Raw genomic sequence first — 17,192 nt, forward strand, 5'->3', positions numbered from 1 at the left:
TGTTTCCATGGCTTTTAAAGGCTGCAGAACCTGGTGCCCCCATATCCCCTCTGATTGGTCACTATTTCCTTGGACTGGTTACTATAGTAACTCCTGGGCTCAAAGGTTGAATATCACATGGGACATGTGAGGCTCTCCCCTCCCTCCTTCCTTATTGTTTTCCTATTCCCTTTGGGCTTTCCTCTCCTTCTGGATGAAGGGCTTCCTTCTCTTTATTTTGTAAATATAGACTTGGTCTACTCCCAGTTCCTTTGTCTTATGGAAATAGATCTGTTAATGCCTCCTTGTCTTATGGAGATATGACTGCACCTGGCTTCCTTGTGTGATGGAAATATACCTTCTCCCAGTGTTTTTTACCATGGACCCCAATTCTTAAAAAAATATCCCTAAGCCTGCCTAGATCCCCCTAAAATTCGTGCTTCGCCAGGAATCGCACCAGGCACGTGCCCTGAACGGGAATCGAACAGGTGGCATCCTGGTGCCTGGGTGGATGCTCAATCGCTGAGCCCAGCAGCAGCAGGATAAATACTTTAAAAATTCTCTACAGGTTCCAACGTTCTTGCCATTTTGCAAAAGCGGACACAAACACCCACAAAAAAACCCCAAAACAAACAAAAAACACGCCCACAAGGCCAGGCCGGGCAGCACCCCACTGCTCTCCCAGACGCACGATCTCACAGCCGTCGCCTGACGCGTCGCCATGGCAACGAGCCGCAGGGAATCCTGGGAAATGTAGTTTCGGCGCCGCTCAAAGAACTCTAGGCTCCTCGATGGATGAAGGCGCCAATGAGATTCCACCCCGGGCCTGAGGACCATCCCTCCGCCCCTCTCCCGGGCCAGTCCGTCTCGGGGAAGAAGAGATCGCAGCCCGCGTCGCCCGGCTCTCCCCACCGCACGCCAGGGCGTGGCCGCCCGGAGCCGCGCGGCGCCCCGGAGGTTTCTGGGAGTGAGTGCGCAGTGCGCATCCGCGGGTGAGCGCGGCTCCGAGTCCCGCGGATTCCGGACCGGGACGCGCAGGTGCGGAGGCCGGGACGGGCGGCGAGGCGGAGGCTGGGTCGGGTGAACAGACCAAGGGCGGGCCGCAGCGCCGGAGAGCGTGTACATGACTTCACCTGGGAGTGCGGCCCGGGCGGGGCGCGCGGCCGGCCTTGCGTGCCACGTGGGTTGGCGCGGAGGCGGCGACGCCCCCTGGACGGCGCTGATCGCGTGCGTGCTGGCGTTTGCGGTTACGTGAGAAGGGCGGGGCCTCCGGCCTGCGTCCGTAGGATGTCCCGGGAGTGTTGGTTGCGGAGGGGACCCGCGTGGCTTTGTTTAGGGGCGGGGCGAGGAGGCCCTGGGGCCAGTCCCGCGCATGAGGGGGCGGGGCCTCGCGTTCCTGAGGCGGTGTGGGGGCGGTCCCGGAGCATGAAGGGCGGGGCCTCGCGCTCCTGAGGAGGCGTGGGGGCGGTCCGGGGCGTGAGGGGGCGGGGCCTCGCGTTCCTGAGGTGGCGTGGGGGCGGTCCCGGAGCATGAAGGGCGGGGTCTCGCGCTCCTGAGGCGGTATGGGGGCGGTCCCGGGCGTCAGGGGGCGGGGCCTCGCGCTCCTGAGCTGGCCTGGGGGCGGTCCCGGAGCGTGAGGGGGCGGGGCTGAGTTCCCGGAGGTGAGTACGCAGGCGCGCAGGGAGCGCGGGGGTGTTGGCGCCGGAGTCAGGTGGGCGCCGCTGGGAAGCGACCCGGGAGGACGCAGGTGAGCGTGTGTGGGCGGGGTCTGTGCTCCCGCTCCCCCGTGGGGTCGTGAGGCTGCGTTGGGAGGGGCGGGGTCCTGCGCCCCAGCCTGTGTGCGGCTGTGAGCCCGACGCTGCGTGTGAGGGGAAGGACCGTCACGGTGAGAAACGTGTGATGGCGTCGGTGTGCGGTGAGGAGAGGATACGCGTATGTGTCTGTGTGAGAGACGGAGCCAGCCGTGGGGGCGTCCCCGGTGCGTGGGGTCCCCGGTCCGTGTAATTTTACTGTGGTCCGTGCTCTTCACCCGGGAGAGCGGTGCCCGCACCCGGAGGGGCCGGGAGCGGGCCCCTGAGGGGGGCCCTGAGGATACGTGTGCTCGGAGCGCGCATGCGCGGGAGGCAGGCAGGTGCGTTCACCTGTTGCCTGGGCGACTGAGCGACCCGGCGTCCGCGCTTCTGCCGGGGCCAGTGTGCGTGGTGCCGCCCGGGTGCGGGCCCCGGTGATACCGAATTTTTGGACTGGAACCCGGATTGTCCGCCGGAATGCACGGACTCCCACGTGGGGAGGGGGAGGGATCCCGCCGAGGTCCCCTTCCCTGCGGCTGAGAAAGGCTGCAGACCCTGGTGCCTTGATGTCCCCTCTGATTGGTCGCTGTTCCCTTAGGCTGGTTCCTATAGTAACTGCTGGGCTCAAAGGGGGAAGCTCACATCCACATTGAGGTTCCACCCCCCCCCCTTCCTTATTGTTCCCCTATTCCCTTGGGGCTTCCTTCTCTTTATTTTGTAAATATCGGCCTTTCTGGGCTACTCCCAGTTCCCTAGCTCATGTAAATAATGCCTGTTGGCGCCTCCTTGTCTCATGGAGATGTGACTGCACCTGGCTTCCTTGTGTTACGGATGTGTACCTTCTCCCTGTTTTTTTTTTCCACGGACCCCAATTCTAAAAAAAAAATCCCAAAGCCTGCCTGTGTTCCCCCCAAATTCCTGCTTCCCTGGGGAAGGCAGCCCGCGTTCGACTGTGCGAGGCTTCCCTGGGGGCCGGGAAGTTAAGCAAGCGGGGTATCGGGGTGAGACCCCCAGCATTGTGCTTGCTGAGCCCTGTGGGGGGCTGGGTGTCGGTGGTGATGCCCTGCAGAGGCTCGGAGGCAGGGGTGCCGTGGTGATGCTGAGGGGTGTCCTCCTCGAAGCCCAGGGTCTGACCTCCCAGTTGAGCAGCGGCGCCCCAGTCGTCGAGCTGCAGCTGGTTGTCTGCCTTTGAAAGGAGGGTGGCCCCAGCCGGTGTGGCTCAGTGGATAGACCTTGGGCCTATGGACTGAAGGGTCCTGGGTTTGATTCCTGGTCCGGGCACTTGCCCAGGTGATGGCTTGATCTCAGTAGGGGGTATGCAGGAAGCAGCTGAGCAGTGATTCTCTCTCATCATGGATGTTTCTATTTCTCCCTCTCCCTCCCCGTCCCTCCGTCTCTGAAATCAATAAAAATATATTTTTTAAAAAGCAGAAGAGAGGAGGCTGGGCGCTCAGCGTGGCCTCTGGATCCCTTGGCACTTGGACGCTGACTCTGGCTTAGTCACTCGCTGGTTGTGTGACTTTGGAAAAGGTCACATCCACGGCCCTCGGTTTCGCACCCAAAATCGGAATGAAAACGCGAGCCCTAAGTGGACACCAGCCGTGCGTGAATGACAGTCGCTCTGTCAGTGACATCATAACGGGAAGGACGCCCAGAGAGGTTCTGAATTCCCTCGCCTGGGTTCCGGGAGGACAGAAGCAGGGTGGCTTCCTGGGTGGAGGTGACCCTTGGGACCCCATAGCACGGTCTGGAGGCAGCTCTGAGTCTAGAGCCAGTGGCCAGCAAACTGCAGCTCTTTGGCCCCTTGAGTGTGGCTCTTCCTAAGCCTTAGAATCACCCTAATTAAGTTAATAACAATGTACCTACCTATATAGTTTAAGTTTAAAAAATTTGTCTCTCAAAAGAAATTTCAGTCGTCGTACTGTTGATATTTGGCTCTGTTGACTAATGAGTTTGCCGACCACTGGACTAGGCCAGTGATGGTGAACCTTTTGAGCTCGGCGTACCAGCATTTTGAAAAACCCTAACTTAAACTCTGGTGCCGTGTCACGTATAGAAAAAAATTTTTTTAATATATTTTATTGATTTTTTTACAGAGAGGAAGGGAGAGGATAGAGAGTTAGAAACATCGATGAGAGAGAAACATCGATCAGCTGCCTCCTGCACACCCCCCACTGGGGATGTGCCTAAAACCAAGGTACGTGCCCTTGACTGGAATCGAACCCGGGACCCTTGAGCCCGCAGGCCAATGCTCTATCCACTGAGCCAAACCAGTCAGGGCAGAAATTTTTTGATATTTGATAGTAAAACAAAGATTTATATTTTGATATTTATTTTATATATTTAAATGCTATTTAACAGAAAAATAAACCAAAAAAATGAGTTCGTGTGTCACCTCTGACACGCGTGTCATAGGTTCGCCGTCACTGGTAGACCAATACTCACTATGGGTACTTTGGGCCAGATAATTGGGGGGTGGGGGTTCCATGTATTGTAAGATGGCCCCTGGCCTCTACCCACCAGATGCCAGCATCACACACCCTGCCCTGGGGGTGAAAGCCAAATGTCCCCCGATGCTGCCAGGCATCCCCCAGATGGACAGCAGCATCACCCCAGTTAAGAGTCACTGTGGACAGGCCGGTGATGAGGGCACCTGATGGACAGTCCCAAGATGGGAGGCAAAGGAGGAGAGGAGGGGCCCGGAGGGGAGAGGCGCTGAGGGGTGACGTCCCCAGAGGTGAGGGCGGGTGTCTGTGGCCTGCAGCCCTGAGAGGCTCTAAGAGGCAGTTACTCATTCAGCAGGCACCTGTCTGCCATGGCCAGGTCCCTGCAGGTCACGGACAAGACAGACCAGGCTCCTGCTCAGCTGTGTTAGAAATGAGGTGAGCCCCCAAGTCAGGGGTCCTGGTGGAACACAAAACACTCGGGAGCCAGGCAGCAAGGGAAGCATCTTTTTTCCGCCCCCCGCTGTCAGCTATTTTATTTACTTTTAATTTCTTTATTGATTAAGGTATTACATGTGTCCTTATCCCATTACCCCTCCACACACACACACACACACACACACACACACACACACACTCTCATACACTCATGCCCTCACCCCCCTAGTGTCTGTGTCCATTGGTTGGGTTATATGCATGCATACAAGTCCTTTGGTTGATCTCTCCCCCTTCCCCCTGCCCGCCCCTGCCTTCCCTCTGAGGTTTGATGATGCTTCTCTGTCTCTGGGTTTGTTTTTGTTCATCAGTTTATGTTCATTGTATCTCACAAATGAGTGGGATCATGTGATACTTAATCTTTCTCCAACTGGCTTATTTCACTTAGCATAATGCTCCCCAGCTCCATCCATGCTGTTGCAAATGGTAAGAATTCCTTCTTTTTTTTTTCTTTTTTTAAAATATATTTTTATTGATTTCAGAGAGGAAAGGAGAGGGAGAGAGATAGAAACATCAGCGATGAGAGAGAATCATTGATCGACTGTCTCCTGCAGGCCCCCCACTGGGGATTGAGCCCCCAACGCAGGCATGTGCCCTTGACCGGAATCGAAACTGGGACCCTTCAGTCTGCAGGCCAACGCTCTATCCACTGAGCCAAACCAGCTAGGGCAAGAGTTCCTTCTTTTGTACAGCGGTGTAGTATTCCATTGTGTATATGTACCACAGTTTTCTAATCCACTCATCTGCTGATGGGCACTTAGGCTGTTTCCAAATCTTAGCTATGGTGAATTGTGCTAAGGCAAACATGTTTACTTCTACGTAAAAGGGTGGGCACACATGGTCTGGAAGCTGCCCTCATGGAGCAGTGGGCTGCTTGGTTTATAATCCCTGACGCAGGTGACCTGTCCTTTGCTTTTTTTTTTTTTTTTTTTTTTAATTTATTTTTTACAGAGAGGAAGGGAGAGAGCCAGAGAGCCAAAAACATTGATGAGAGAGAAACATCGATCAGCTGCCTCCTGCACACCCCCCACTGGGGATGTGCCCACAACCAAGGTCCATGCCCTTGACTGGATTCAAACCTGGGACCTTTCAGACCACAGGCCGACGCTCTATCCCAGGGGTCCTCAAACTACGGCCCGCAGGCCACATGCAAGTACAAATATGGTATGTGTTCCCGTTTTGTTTTTTTACCTCAAAATAAGATCTGTGCAGTGTGCATAGGAATTTGTTCATAGTTTTTTTTTGAAACTATAATCCGGCCCTCCAATGGTCTGAGGGACAGTGAACTGGCCCCCTGTTTAAAAAGTTTGAGGACCCCTGCTCTATCCACTGAGCAAAACCAGTCAGGGCTGTCCTTTGCTCTTGATTGGAGCTCAGGTGCACAGTCTTTCCCGATTGGCTAATTCAAAGGGAGGTTGGCCTTTGCTGTGTTAATGTAAAAAAACACACAACATTGAAACCTGTAAAGAGTTTTTCTGAGTTTTTTTGAGCCAAACTGTTGACATATGCCGGGAAGCAGAACCTCAACGAATTGAGCTAATGCTCCAGAGAATAGCTGGGTTACATTTGTATTTATACGTTGCAATCAAAGGAGGAACATAGGTGGGTTACGTGAAATTCATTGGTGACAGATTTAAGGAGGGGGGATAAGCAAAGCAGGGAAACGCCTGGGATTGGATAAAAAATAAAACGATGGACACACACTTAGGTGGGTGCAGGATCAGTTAATATGATAATGAAGGAATCTGTGGTATCTGTCCTGGGACCCAGCACATTTGGTTGTGCCCCAGGGGCTCCAGATAAAGGGAAGTTACAAGTCACCCAGACATTTCACAGGGATGTTATCATAGATGCAAAAAGACAGACAGGCTCAGTTAAGGCAAAGGTTGACCTGGTCAGTGAAGATACTGGCCCAGGACGTAACTGCCCACCATCACTGCTTTAGTTAAAGTTTAATTTCAGACCATCCTTTGTGGTGACTTTAGGTCTCTGAGTTTGCAAGACCCCCATGCAGGCCTCCCCTGAGCTTGTCAGGTCAGCATGTGGCCCCTTCTGTCCACAGCTGTTTGAAGATGGCGGCGGTCTAAACTGCTCTTTGACAGAAAAGATGACTTGTTTGTTCTCACACCTGGAGCTTGCATTTAGCAAGGAGACCCGGGTTAAACCTGTAACAGGTGGCTCAGTGGCTGGGCATCGACCTAGGAACCAGGAGGTCGCGGTTCGATTCCCGGTCGGGGCACATGCCCAGGTGGTGGGCCCGCTCCCCAGTGTGGGGCCTGCAGGAGGCAGCCGATGCATGGTTCTCATCATGGATGTTTCTCTCTCCCTCTCCCTTCCTCTCTGAAATCAATAAAAATATACTTCAATAAATAAATAAACCTATCACAGGTGACAGTGAGTATTTTGAAAAGTAAAGTAGGGTCCGGCCAGTGTTGCTCAGTGGTTGAGCGTCCGCCTATGAACCAGGAGGTCGAGGTTCAGTTCCCAGTCGGGGCAGATGCCCAGGTGGTGGGCTCGGTCCCCGTTGGGGGGCAGCCGATCAATGATTCCCTCTCATCGTTGGCGTTTCTAACTCTTCCTTCTTCTCTGAAATCAATAGAAAATATTTTTAAAACGAAAAGTAGAGTAGATGAAGGGATTATGGGATGGCAGTAGGTGCTGTGCTCCGATTCAGCGCCCAGGATCCCCGTGGGCATCCCGGTCCCTCCAAAGCGGGAATGGCCACCAGCAGTGGCTGCGAGCCCTTGGGCCGAAGTCCAGGCTTCCACAGAGGGAGGTCCCATCTCCGGCCCCACCTGGAGGCCCAGAGACTGAGGCTGGGGTTCTGGACCCTGGCTCCGCCTGAGCGTCACCTTGGGAAGCTTAAAAAAAAATTAAAAAGAGGCCCAGGTTCAGTCCTCAGAGATTCTGTTCTGATGGGCCTGGCGTGGGGCACAGCTGTCACCAGTCATTAAGCAGCTCCCAAGGGATTCTGGGGCACAGACGGGCTCCGCCCGGGCATCTGGCTGTGAACGAAATGAATCTGCTGGAGGGGGGGCGGGGGATGAGTGGCCGGTGCTTTCGGGATCCGATCGGGCAAAGGCAGCCTGACCCTGCGTCTCCCCGTGGTGGGGACATCCCCAGCCCCAGCCCGCAGGCGCAGGCGGGGAAGGCTCTGGGAAGGAGAAATGGCAGGGCCCTCCTCCACGTGTTCTGTCGTAGCGGGACTCGGGCCTGTAGAGAAGTATCTGTGCATGTCACTGGATACTTCTGGGCCCCGGCTGCGGCTGCGAGGAAGCCAGAGGCTGCCTGTGTGAAGGGACGGGGGTGGGGGTGGGGGTTGGCCACGTGCCAGGAGCCGGGAGCCAGCTCAGGTCCATGCCTAGCAGCCGGCGGAGCCAGGCTTCCTTCACCCCATCGCGCAGATGAGCAAACTGAGGCCGAGTCGCTGCCCCACAGCGGGCCGTTGGCGGGGCGAGCTTCGCACCCGCATCCCCTGCCTCAGGCTGCTGCTCTCTCCTCCCCAGCCCTGCTGAGGTCCTCGGAGAACTTCGTCTTGTGGACAAGAACGTGCTTCTCCAGCGAGGGCTGCCGGGTGCGTGGCCATGAGCAACCACAGGACAGCGCTGCTGGGAGCAACCTCTTCCACCTGAGCAGCGCAGGGCGAGCAGGCCATGTACTCATCCGGTGAGCAACTTCGAGCGCGATTCTTTTCTCTTTTACCTTCACACGGATCAGATTTGTCAGGATGCAGAACATGAAACAGAAACCACCAGCACGAGTTTTCCTGCTGTGAGGCAGCCGGGCAATCTGCCGCCTCTGCTGTTGGGGGATGTTTGTCACAAGGGTGCGGCCTCCCGGCCCAGGCTCCCAGGCTCCCAGGCTCCCAGGCTCCCAGGCTCCCGGCCGTCCCGGGGTCTGAGGAAGGAGCCGGGAGGCCTGGTGCCATGTTGACCACAGCCCTGGAGAAGGACAGCCAGGTGTGACCACTGTGTTGTCAGCTGTGTGACCTTGGGCCAGTCACTTAACCTCTCAGTGCCCGTTCCCTCCCCTGTTAGACAAGGACCACACGGGACTGCGCCCAGAGTGGGGCGGGTTAGGTAAGAGTCTGTGTATGACGTTTGGCCTCCCATGTGCTACGAGTCTGGGCCCTACAATATCCCCTCGGGACCTCACGGCTCTCCCCAGCCTCGGTTCCTCCCTTCCCCTCCACCTTCGCTCTGGTCTCACCTTCTCCAAGAGGCTCACCATAACCATTCTTTTTTTTTTTTTTTTTTTTTGTATTGATTTCAGAGAGGAAGAGGGGGGAGCGAGAAAGAAACATGAGAGAAAATCATTGATCAGCTGCCTCCTGCACTGGGGATGGAGCCCACAACCAGGCTTGTGCCCTTGACTGGAATCAAACCTGGGACCCTTCAGTCCACAGGCCAATGCTCTGTCCACTGAGCCACACCCGCCTGGGCATCCCCATAACCATTCTACTTACTGGTGCCACCGGCCTCTGCCCGCCCACCAGTCCCGAGCTTCCTCACCCAGCCCTCACTGGTGTCTAAGACGCTACGTGTGTAACAATAGGGGGGGAAAAACAGGTTATCTGCCCCTGGGTCCAGACTCGGGGCTCCCCACGCGTGTAAATTCCTGAGTGGTAAGAGGGTCGTCTCTTCTAATGAGGAGACTCTGGGTGCTCCCGGGTGGGGGCTGTCCCCCCGAAAGACCAGCCACGATTGGAAGCTTGGCATTACCAGCACCCCCTTCTCCGGAGAGCAGGGGAGGGGCTGGAAGCAGTTAGTGATCGAGCACACCTGTGTGACCCCTAAACTGTGGGGTTCAGAGAGCTCCTGGGTTAGGAACACTTCCACGCACCAGAGGCTAAGGCACCCCAGCTCCCCGGGGACAGAGGCTCCTGTGCCCCGGGCTCTCCCAGGCCTCACCCTGCGCACCTGCTCACCCGTGTCCTCTATCACAGCCTCTGTCATAAACCGCCGCACGGAAGGCACTATTTCCCAGAGTTCTGCGAGCCATTCCAGCAAGTTGTGGGCCCCAGGGAGCAGGTCGTGGGAACCTCTGACTGGCCGCGTGGGACAGAAGTCGTGGGTCCCCTGGGCACCGGCGACCGGTGTCTGGTAGGATGACCCCTAACCTGGCGGCCTGCCGCTGTGTCCAGGTAGCAAGTGTGAGAACAGGGCAACACTGCAGGCCACCCCTCTCCCTGGACACATGTGTTCACATCACACACACACACACACACACACACACACACACAGGATGAGGTCAGGACCTCGGGAGCACCACAGCTCAGCTCACAGTGTGGAGAACGATTGAGCTCTTCCCCAAACGCCGTGTAATTTGCTGACTTACTGTGTCTGCTGCTTACGGTCTGTCGGCATTAACTCAGGTGCACACCCGTGAGGGCGAGGCCCCGTGCACCCCCAGTGCCCTGGCCCGGTGCCAGAGTGAATACAGCTCTCTCTGCCGCGTCTTCACGGAGCCGTCCCCATCTGAGACGTGTGCCGGTGCCATGGGGGAAACTTGTGGCCTCTCCTGTCCTCTCCGGACACTGCGAGCTGACCTCTGGTGCTCCCCGTGTACCGACCTCCTGTCCTGTCCGTGTGCGCGCCTGTGAGCACGTGTGTCCAGGGCGAGGGGCTCTGGGCTCTCAGCCTCGAGACTCCAGGACAGCCCAGAAGGCCGGCCGGCCTCCTGACCTCTCTTCTCCCGCAGCCCCACCTGCCCTGCGCGCTGCCCCTCCCCAGATGAGGCCTCTCCGAGAGGGGGTAAGGATGCCAGCCACACGGGTGAAGCCCAAGCCCAGGGTAAGCAGCCATCGCTCTTCCTTCTGAGACCCGGACCGTGTGCTTTCCCTCCACGACCGTCCTGCCTCCTGAGGGCCCCGCCCAGACCTGCTCCCCGGGTCCCTGCCGTCACCACAGAGGGGGAGCCTGAGGACCCCGCCCAGACCTGTCCCCGGGTCCCTGCCATCACCACAGGGGGGAGCCTGAGGAGGGCCCCGCCCAGACCTGGTCCCCGGGTCCCTGCCATCACCACAGGGGGGAGCCTGAGGACCCCGCCCAGACCTGTCCCCGGGTCCCTGCCATCACCACAGGGGGGAGCCTGAGGAGGGCCCCGCCCAGACCTGGTCCCCGGGTCCCTGCCATCACCACAGGGGGGAGCCTGAGGAGGCCCCCGCCTTTGTTTCAGAATGCACTGATCGCTCCCATTCCTTACAACCCATTTTACAAGAAGGAATCCTCTCCGACTTTGACTCCCATGACTGCTCAGGCCGCGTGCGTTAGCGGCGGGCCGTGAGGTGGTAAGGCCAGGTCTGGAGGTGGCAGCGCCAGCCCCCTGGGACCAGCTGGCTTCGCCTCTGAAGTGATTGTGCTGACTTCTCCCAAAGCCTCTCACCGGCAGTTTCTCATTCCCAGCAGCTCCGCCCTCTGAGCTGTGCATTGGTTCCCTGTGGCTGCACACGGCACCACTAACTTGCCAGCAGGATCTGTTATCGCCCATTCCTACCTGGGAGCTGGGCTCGGCCTGGCCTGTGTCTCTGGGGCCTCTGCTTTGGGTCCCACGCTGAAATCCGGGCGTCGGCCGGCTGCGGCCTCACCTTTTCCACTCCTTCCTCTGCTGTCCACGGGGCCCTTCTTCCATCTTTGAACCAGCAGCCGCAGGCCCAACCCAGCTCCTGCCCAGGTCTCCCTGGCTCCCCGCCCGCTTCGCCTGTGATGGGTGGAGAGGAGCTGCCTCTCGGGGCCTGCGAGTCCATTGGCCGCCTAGGCAGCCCTGGCAGCCCCCTGCTTCAGACGACTGAAGAGGGAGACCTTGGTGACCTCTGCAGAGACCCTTCTGCTGAGGGGGATGTACTCACGGGCCCTTCAGTGAGCAAGTACTTGGCCAGGAGCCAAGTCAGGCTGCCCTGCTCCATGCAGGGTCTGTGAGAGCGTCACTCAGTCCCCTCCCCCCCTCCCTCCCCTGGTCTGTCAGTGCTGCGATCCTCTTGGCAGTGCCAGGCCACATCTACCGTGAGCGCTAAGAAGGCCAAGACGTACGGGTAGGAGCCCAGGAAGATGCGCGACTCGGTGCCCAGAAGTCCAAGTTAACATGCCTTCTGTGCAAGTCTTTTTTTCTCTCCATATATTTGTATTAACTTCAGAGAGGGAGGGAGAGAGAGAGAGAGAGAGAAACATCAATGCTGAAAGAGAATCATGGATCAGCTGCCTCCTGCACGCCCCCTCCCGGGATTGAGCCTGCATCCTGGGCATGTGCCCTGACTGGAATCAAACCATGACCTCCTAGTTCATAAGTCAACACTCAACTGCTGAGCCACGTAGGCCAGGCACACAGTCTTTTATTTTTAAAATCTATTTTATTGATTTTTTTACACAGAGGAAGGGAGAGGGATAGAGAGTAAGAAACATCCATCAGCTGCCCCTGCACGCCCCCTACTGGGATGTGCCCGCAACCAAGGTACATGCCCTTGTCTGGAATCGAGCCTGGGGCCCTTCAGTCCGCAGGCTGACGCTCTATCCACTGAGCCACACCAGTCAGGGAAGGCACAGTCTTTAACATCAGGCCACACTGTGTCGTCTTGTGTTAATACTCCTGCCCCTTTGGGCTCCTATCTCCAGATGTCCCGAGTAGGTTCCTGGCCACTGCATCTCCCGTTTGGGACAGGTCCGCTGTCTGCTCCAGGTGTGTGGACACACGAGCCCACTGTGACCGTTGTGGGATTTTCCCTTGCAGGTGGTGACGTTCGGGGACCTGGCCATCTACTTCTCCCAGGAGGAGTGGGAGGGACTGAGCCCCGAGCAGAGAGGTCTGTACAAGAACGTCATGTTGGAGAACTACCAGACCCTGGTCTCTCTCGGTGAGCCCCCGCCCCGCTGGCCCTGAGGGACGGGAACCTGGCCGTCAGTCGTCAGGGAAACAAGCCACCCCAGTGAGGGTTGGCTTTGTTTTAGCAGCTTTATGGAGATATGACTCGCACACTGTACATCCTCCTCCCTTAGGAGGGGTATGCTCAGGGTTTCTGTTCTATCGACGGGTGTGCATCCATCGGCACAGTCCATCTAGGACCCCTTCACCCCGGGAGAAACCCAGGCCCTTCGCACTCACTGTCCCTGTCCCCACCCACGCCCACTGAGCCCCCCGCTTGTCAAACACTAGTCCCTCTCTGGCCCGAGACCTTGCCAGTTCCTGCCTTTCATGGACATGGAGTCACACAGGACGTGATCCTTGGTGTCTCCTTCTTCCACGGGGCACCGTGTTCTCAAGGTTCATCCAAGCTGCAGTGGGTGACAGCGTCACAGAGAAACCGGACGAGAGCCAAACCACACTCTGAGAGTTTGGAGTTACACTTTATTCACCGCGGTGGGCCTAGGGAAATGAATCAAATTCTAAGCAAAGCTACAAGCAGAACTTCCCTTTTTATGGAAGAGCCAGCCCTTTGTGCGCTCGCTGGCGGCGGCCTTGAAAACTATACAGTTCCATCCAATTAAAAAACGCACCTGGCATGGCATTGGGTGTATCTAGTGCCTGGCCTGCAAGGTCAGACAGCTTAGTTTTTCTCCCATTATTCAAGCAGGCTAGAAAGCAAAGCTACTTTTTCAGAGTTAGAGGCCGTCCAAAGGATAGCAGAGAATTCCGAACGGAAGTTTTCCAGAATCGGGTGTGCCTTCACAACAGAGCGCCCACAGCACGGTCCTCTTTACGGCCCACTAGCAGCCCGTTGTACAGGCCACGTTCGTGAATCCATGACGGGCACCTGTGCTGTCTCCACCCGACAGCTCTTAGGAATATGCCTCTTGACCTTTGTGTCTGAGTGTTGTGGGGGGCGTATTTCCATTTCTCTTGGAGATGCAGGTACCTATGAGCGGAATTGCTGCTCACATAGTCGCTGTGTATGTAACCTTCTGAGGACCTTGCTTGTGTTGAGAGAGAGAGAGAGGTGTCAGGAAGCCACCTAACAGGCGCTGTTAAAGGGGCACAATGGGCATGGGTGACACAGAGATGGCACTGCAGATGCAGCCACCGCCCAGGGCACAGGGAGAGGCTGGGCTCTCAGGACTGAGGGATGCACTGCCTGGCATTGTACTCCTGGAAGGGCAAGAGAGGGCCAGCTTTGGGAGTGGATGGGGGAAAAAGGAATTGAAACTACAGAGACCCTGCTGGTAGACCCTCTTGGGGAGCGGCTGGCACAGGAAGGGTGCGGAGTACAGAGCAGACAAGGATGGGGTCGGGAGCCACAGGCAGCAGCTTGACCATCCTCGTGCTCTTGCTCCAACTTCCCAGGAAACCGGTTGGCTCTGTAGTTAGGAAGAACGGCGGGTGTACCTGAGCCTGCCTCCTCCGCGCTCCCTTTGTGCCCGCGAATCCCCTTCCCATCGGCACGGGCCTTGGCCCCGGTGCCGCGGTGCCCACGTCCTGCTCAATCCCATGTTTTCCTGTGTGCAGGACTGTGCTGTCGGAAGCCAAGTATGATCGCCTTGTTGGAGAAAGGACAAGCACCCTGGATGGAGAGATTCGTGAGGATACCCTGTGGCCTGGGTGAGTGACGGCCAGGGCCTGGGACCGTGTACAAGCACATGCCATAGGGAGGGCCACCTGCAGGCTGACCCTCGAGAGCCCCTCCCCCACCTCGTGGCCCCAGGATGACCATCCCCCACGGGGAGAAGAGTACCATTTCCTAGGCCCTTCCTGGGTGCAGGCACTCTTCCCACGGCAGGCTCTCCCCGCACTGCTGGGAGGCAGGCACTGTTACTCCATGTTAGGGATGAGGACACTGAGACCCAGCTAGGGAGTGGCCGAGGGCTGGGTGTGAGCCCCCGCTTTTAGTCTCAGAAGCTCGGGTTTTAACAGCCTTGTCCCTGCCTCGTCGGTCACACTTCCCTCAGAGAAAGCGGATTCTCACTGATTTCATGCTAGCACTCTGGCGATGACGTTCCGCTGCAGCATTGTCCTCAGTCCTTTCAAAAATTAAAAATCTTCTCCATACTGTTCATTTTGACACCTTGGTAAGAACTCAGTCCCTTATCTAATAGGTTCCTCTTTGGTTGATCAAGTTGTGTGGGATTTTTTTTTACACTTCTCTGAGGCTTTTTAGTTGTGGTAAAAGTACCCTATATGATAAAGAGGTGATGTGCTAATGGTTGTCACGCCCTCACGTCGTAACTGCCGATCACCAGGAGACTGCAAGAACAGACGCGTTCATGGCAGAGCTGCTTGCCCGCCATGGAGGGAGGTCCCGCGGCAGAAAACGGCTGAAGAGCAATGTACCTCTGAAGCTGAAAGAAGGCGGCGTCAGCGACAAAATTTATCTGAAGAGCAACTGTTGGCACGACGTAGATCTCAAGCCGAAAGAAGCCGGCGTTATCGACAGAAAATGTCTGCAGAGCAACGTGCCTATGAAACTGAAAGAAGGCGGCTTCGGCGACAGAATTTTTCTGAAGAGCAACTGTTGGCATACCGTAAATACGAAGCCGAAAAAATACGGCGTTATCGACAGAATATGTCTAAAGAGCAACGTGCCGCTGAAGTTGAAAAAAGACGGCTTCGGCGACAGAAAGCATCTAACGGGGAACTATTGGCACAATGTACCTCATTAAATGTGAGGCTAAGCGTGCAGTCATTTCTCAAAAAAATGAGCAGTTTTAAAAATTAAATGAAGAAATTTTGGATGTACTCAATGGAGATTTTCACACATATTTGAGTGATGATTCCATTGATTCAACAGGTAGTACTGAAAAGGAAAATTTTCCCATTGAATTTCTTACTAGTATTACTCATTCAGGAATGCCGTGTCATAAATTAAAATTGATAGCATTACAATCATGGTGCTACTGAGAAAGCTCAATAGTAAATAGGTCTTTATAATGGTCCTCAATTTATTATTAAAAGATTGTGACCTAACATAATCAAAGCAGAAGGAATAACAGAATCTGCAGAGAGGGAGGTTGCTCTGAGGTTGATGTGATTTTTGCCCCTCTGACACTGGCCTCTCATTTAAATTGATTCAAATACAGTTTCCCGGGATGCCAGCATTTGGGATGACTATTAAGGACAAACTCTAGACAGAGTAGAAATATTCCTACCTGAACTCGTTTTCGGACATGATCTGTTATTTGTTGCTTTCTCTCAAGTTCAAAGGGTGTGACGTTGAAGTTCTAAATACTTCAGCACAAGGGAAATTAGTCACGTACTCTGAAAGTATTTTCACTCTTAATGTGGTGTACAGGGAGATATTGGAATAAGTTTAATCATTTTATAACTTGTTTGTATCAGGGTTATTTTTCTATCACGTTTTTGGTGTTTTTAGATGATGTTTTCTATATCGTTATTGTTTTTATATCATGTCTTGTTATATCATGTTATTTATTAATAAACATACATTATTTCATATACATTTTACTAATTCTCTTTCATCTCTAACACTTCCATTATAGAGAAAGGGCAAATAGCAATATTAACACATTGTTTGCGGGTAGTTTTTATCGCACACTAACAGGTGGTGCGGGCCATTTTTGCTAATTTTGTGCGCAAATGGCAATGTTCAGTAAAATTACGATAACTTTAGTTTACGTATTTATACGTTACCCGCATTCTACCGCTAGTCTATAAAAAACGTATTAATACGTGTCCCGCGCTCTACTACACTGGTAGAACATATAAATACATTTCCCGCATACAATGTGTTAAAATATTTCCTCTAATTCCCTTCTAATGTGCATGAATTTCATTCACCGGGCCACTAGTGACATTAAATATACTATCCTAACCATTTTTAAATGTGCACTTGAGTATATTCACATTGTCATGCAACAGATCTCTAGAATATTGTATCTTGCAACACTGAAACACTGCCTTCTAAGTTTTTTTTTAACAGATCTCATATCTATTCCATTTCTTTTTTTTTCTTTTTTTTTAATATATTTTCTTGATTTTTTACAGAGAGGAAGGGAGAGGGACAGAGAGCTAGAAACATCGATGAGAGAGAAACATCCATCAGCTGCCTCCTGCACACCCCCCACTGGGGATGTGCCCGCAACCAAGGTACATGCCCTTGACCGGAATTGAACCTGAGACCCTTGAGTCTGCAGGCCAATGCTCTATCCACTGAGCCACACCGGTCAGGGCTGCCCTATAAGTTCTGGTCCCCCTCAGCCCCTGGCAGCCACCTTCCTGCTCCGTCTCTGCAATTTGGATGATTGTAGCTATTTCATAGGAATGGAATCACACAGTATTTGACCTTTCTGACTGGCTTTTTTTACTTAGCTTGATAGCCTTGAGGTTCATCCACATTGTACCATGTGACAGAATTTCCTTCTCTTTTTTAAAAAAATATATTTTATTGATTTTTCACAGAGAGGAAGAGAGAGGATTAGAGAGTTAGAAACATCGCTGAGCTGCCTCCTGCACACCTCCCATGGGGGATGTGTCTGCAACCAAGGCACATGCCCCCAACCAGAATCTAACCTGGGACCCTTGAGTCCACAGGCCGACAGACTCT

The 17,192-nt window shown here is 54.7% G+C and overlaps 1 protein-coding gene across 1 annotated transcript; it reads left to right on the forward strand.

Moving 5' to 3' along the window:
• Positions 1-1,102: 1,102 nt before the first annotated feature.
• LOC308530740 (uncharacterized protein) lies at positions 1,103-16,084 on the forward strand (the record flags this gene model as incomplete). Its single annotated transcript, XM_081107423.1, has 7 exons — positions 1,103-1,230; positions 1,653-1,726; positions 8,215-8,374; positions 10,409-10,500; positions 12,431-12,554; positions 14,141-14,233; positions 14,872-16,084. 7 exons carry the CDS (start codon positions 1,103-1,105, stop codon positions 14,948-14,950), a joined length of 750 nt encoding a protein of 249 aa, XP_080963549.1. The 3' UTR covers positions 14,951-16,084.
• Between the last annotated feature and the right edge of the window lie 1,108 nt (positions 16,085-17,192).

The sequence above is a fragment of the Myotis nattereri genome (genome assembly GCF_964212035.1).
Source record: "Myotis nattereri genome assembly, chromosome: 15".
NCBI lineage: Eukaryota > Metazoa > Chordata > Mammalia > Chiroptera > Vespertilionidae > Myotis > Myotis nattereri.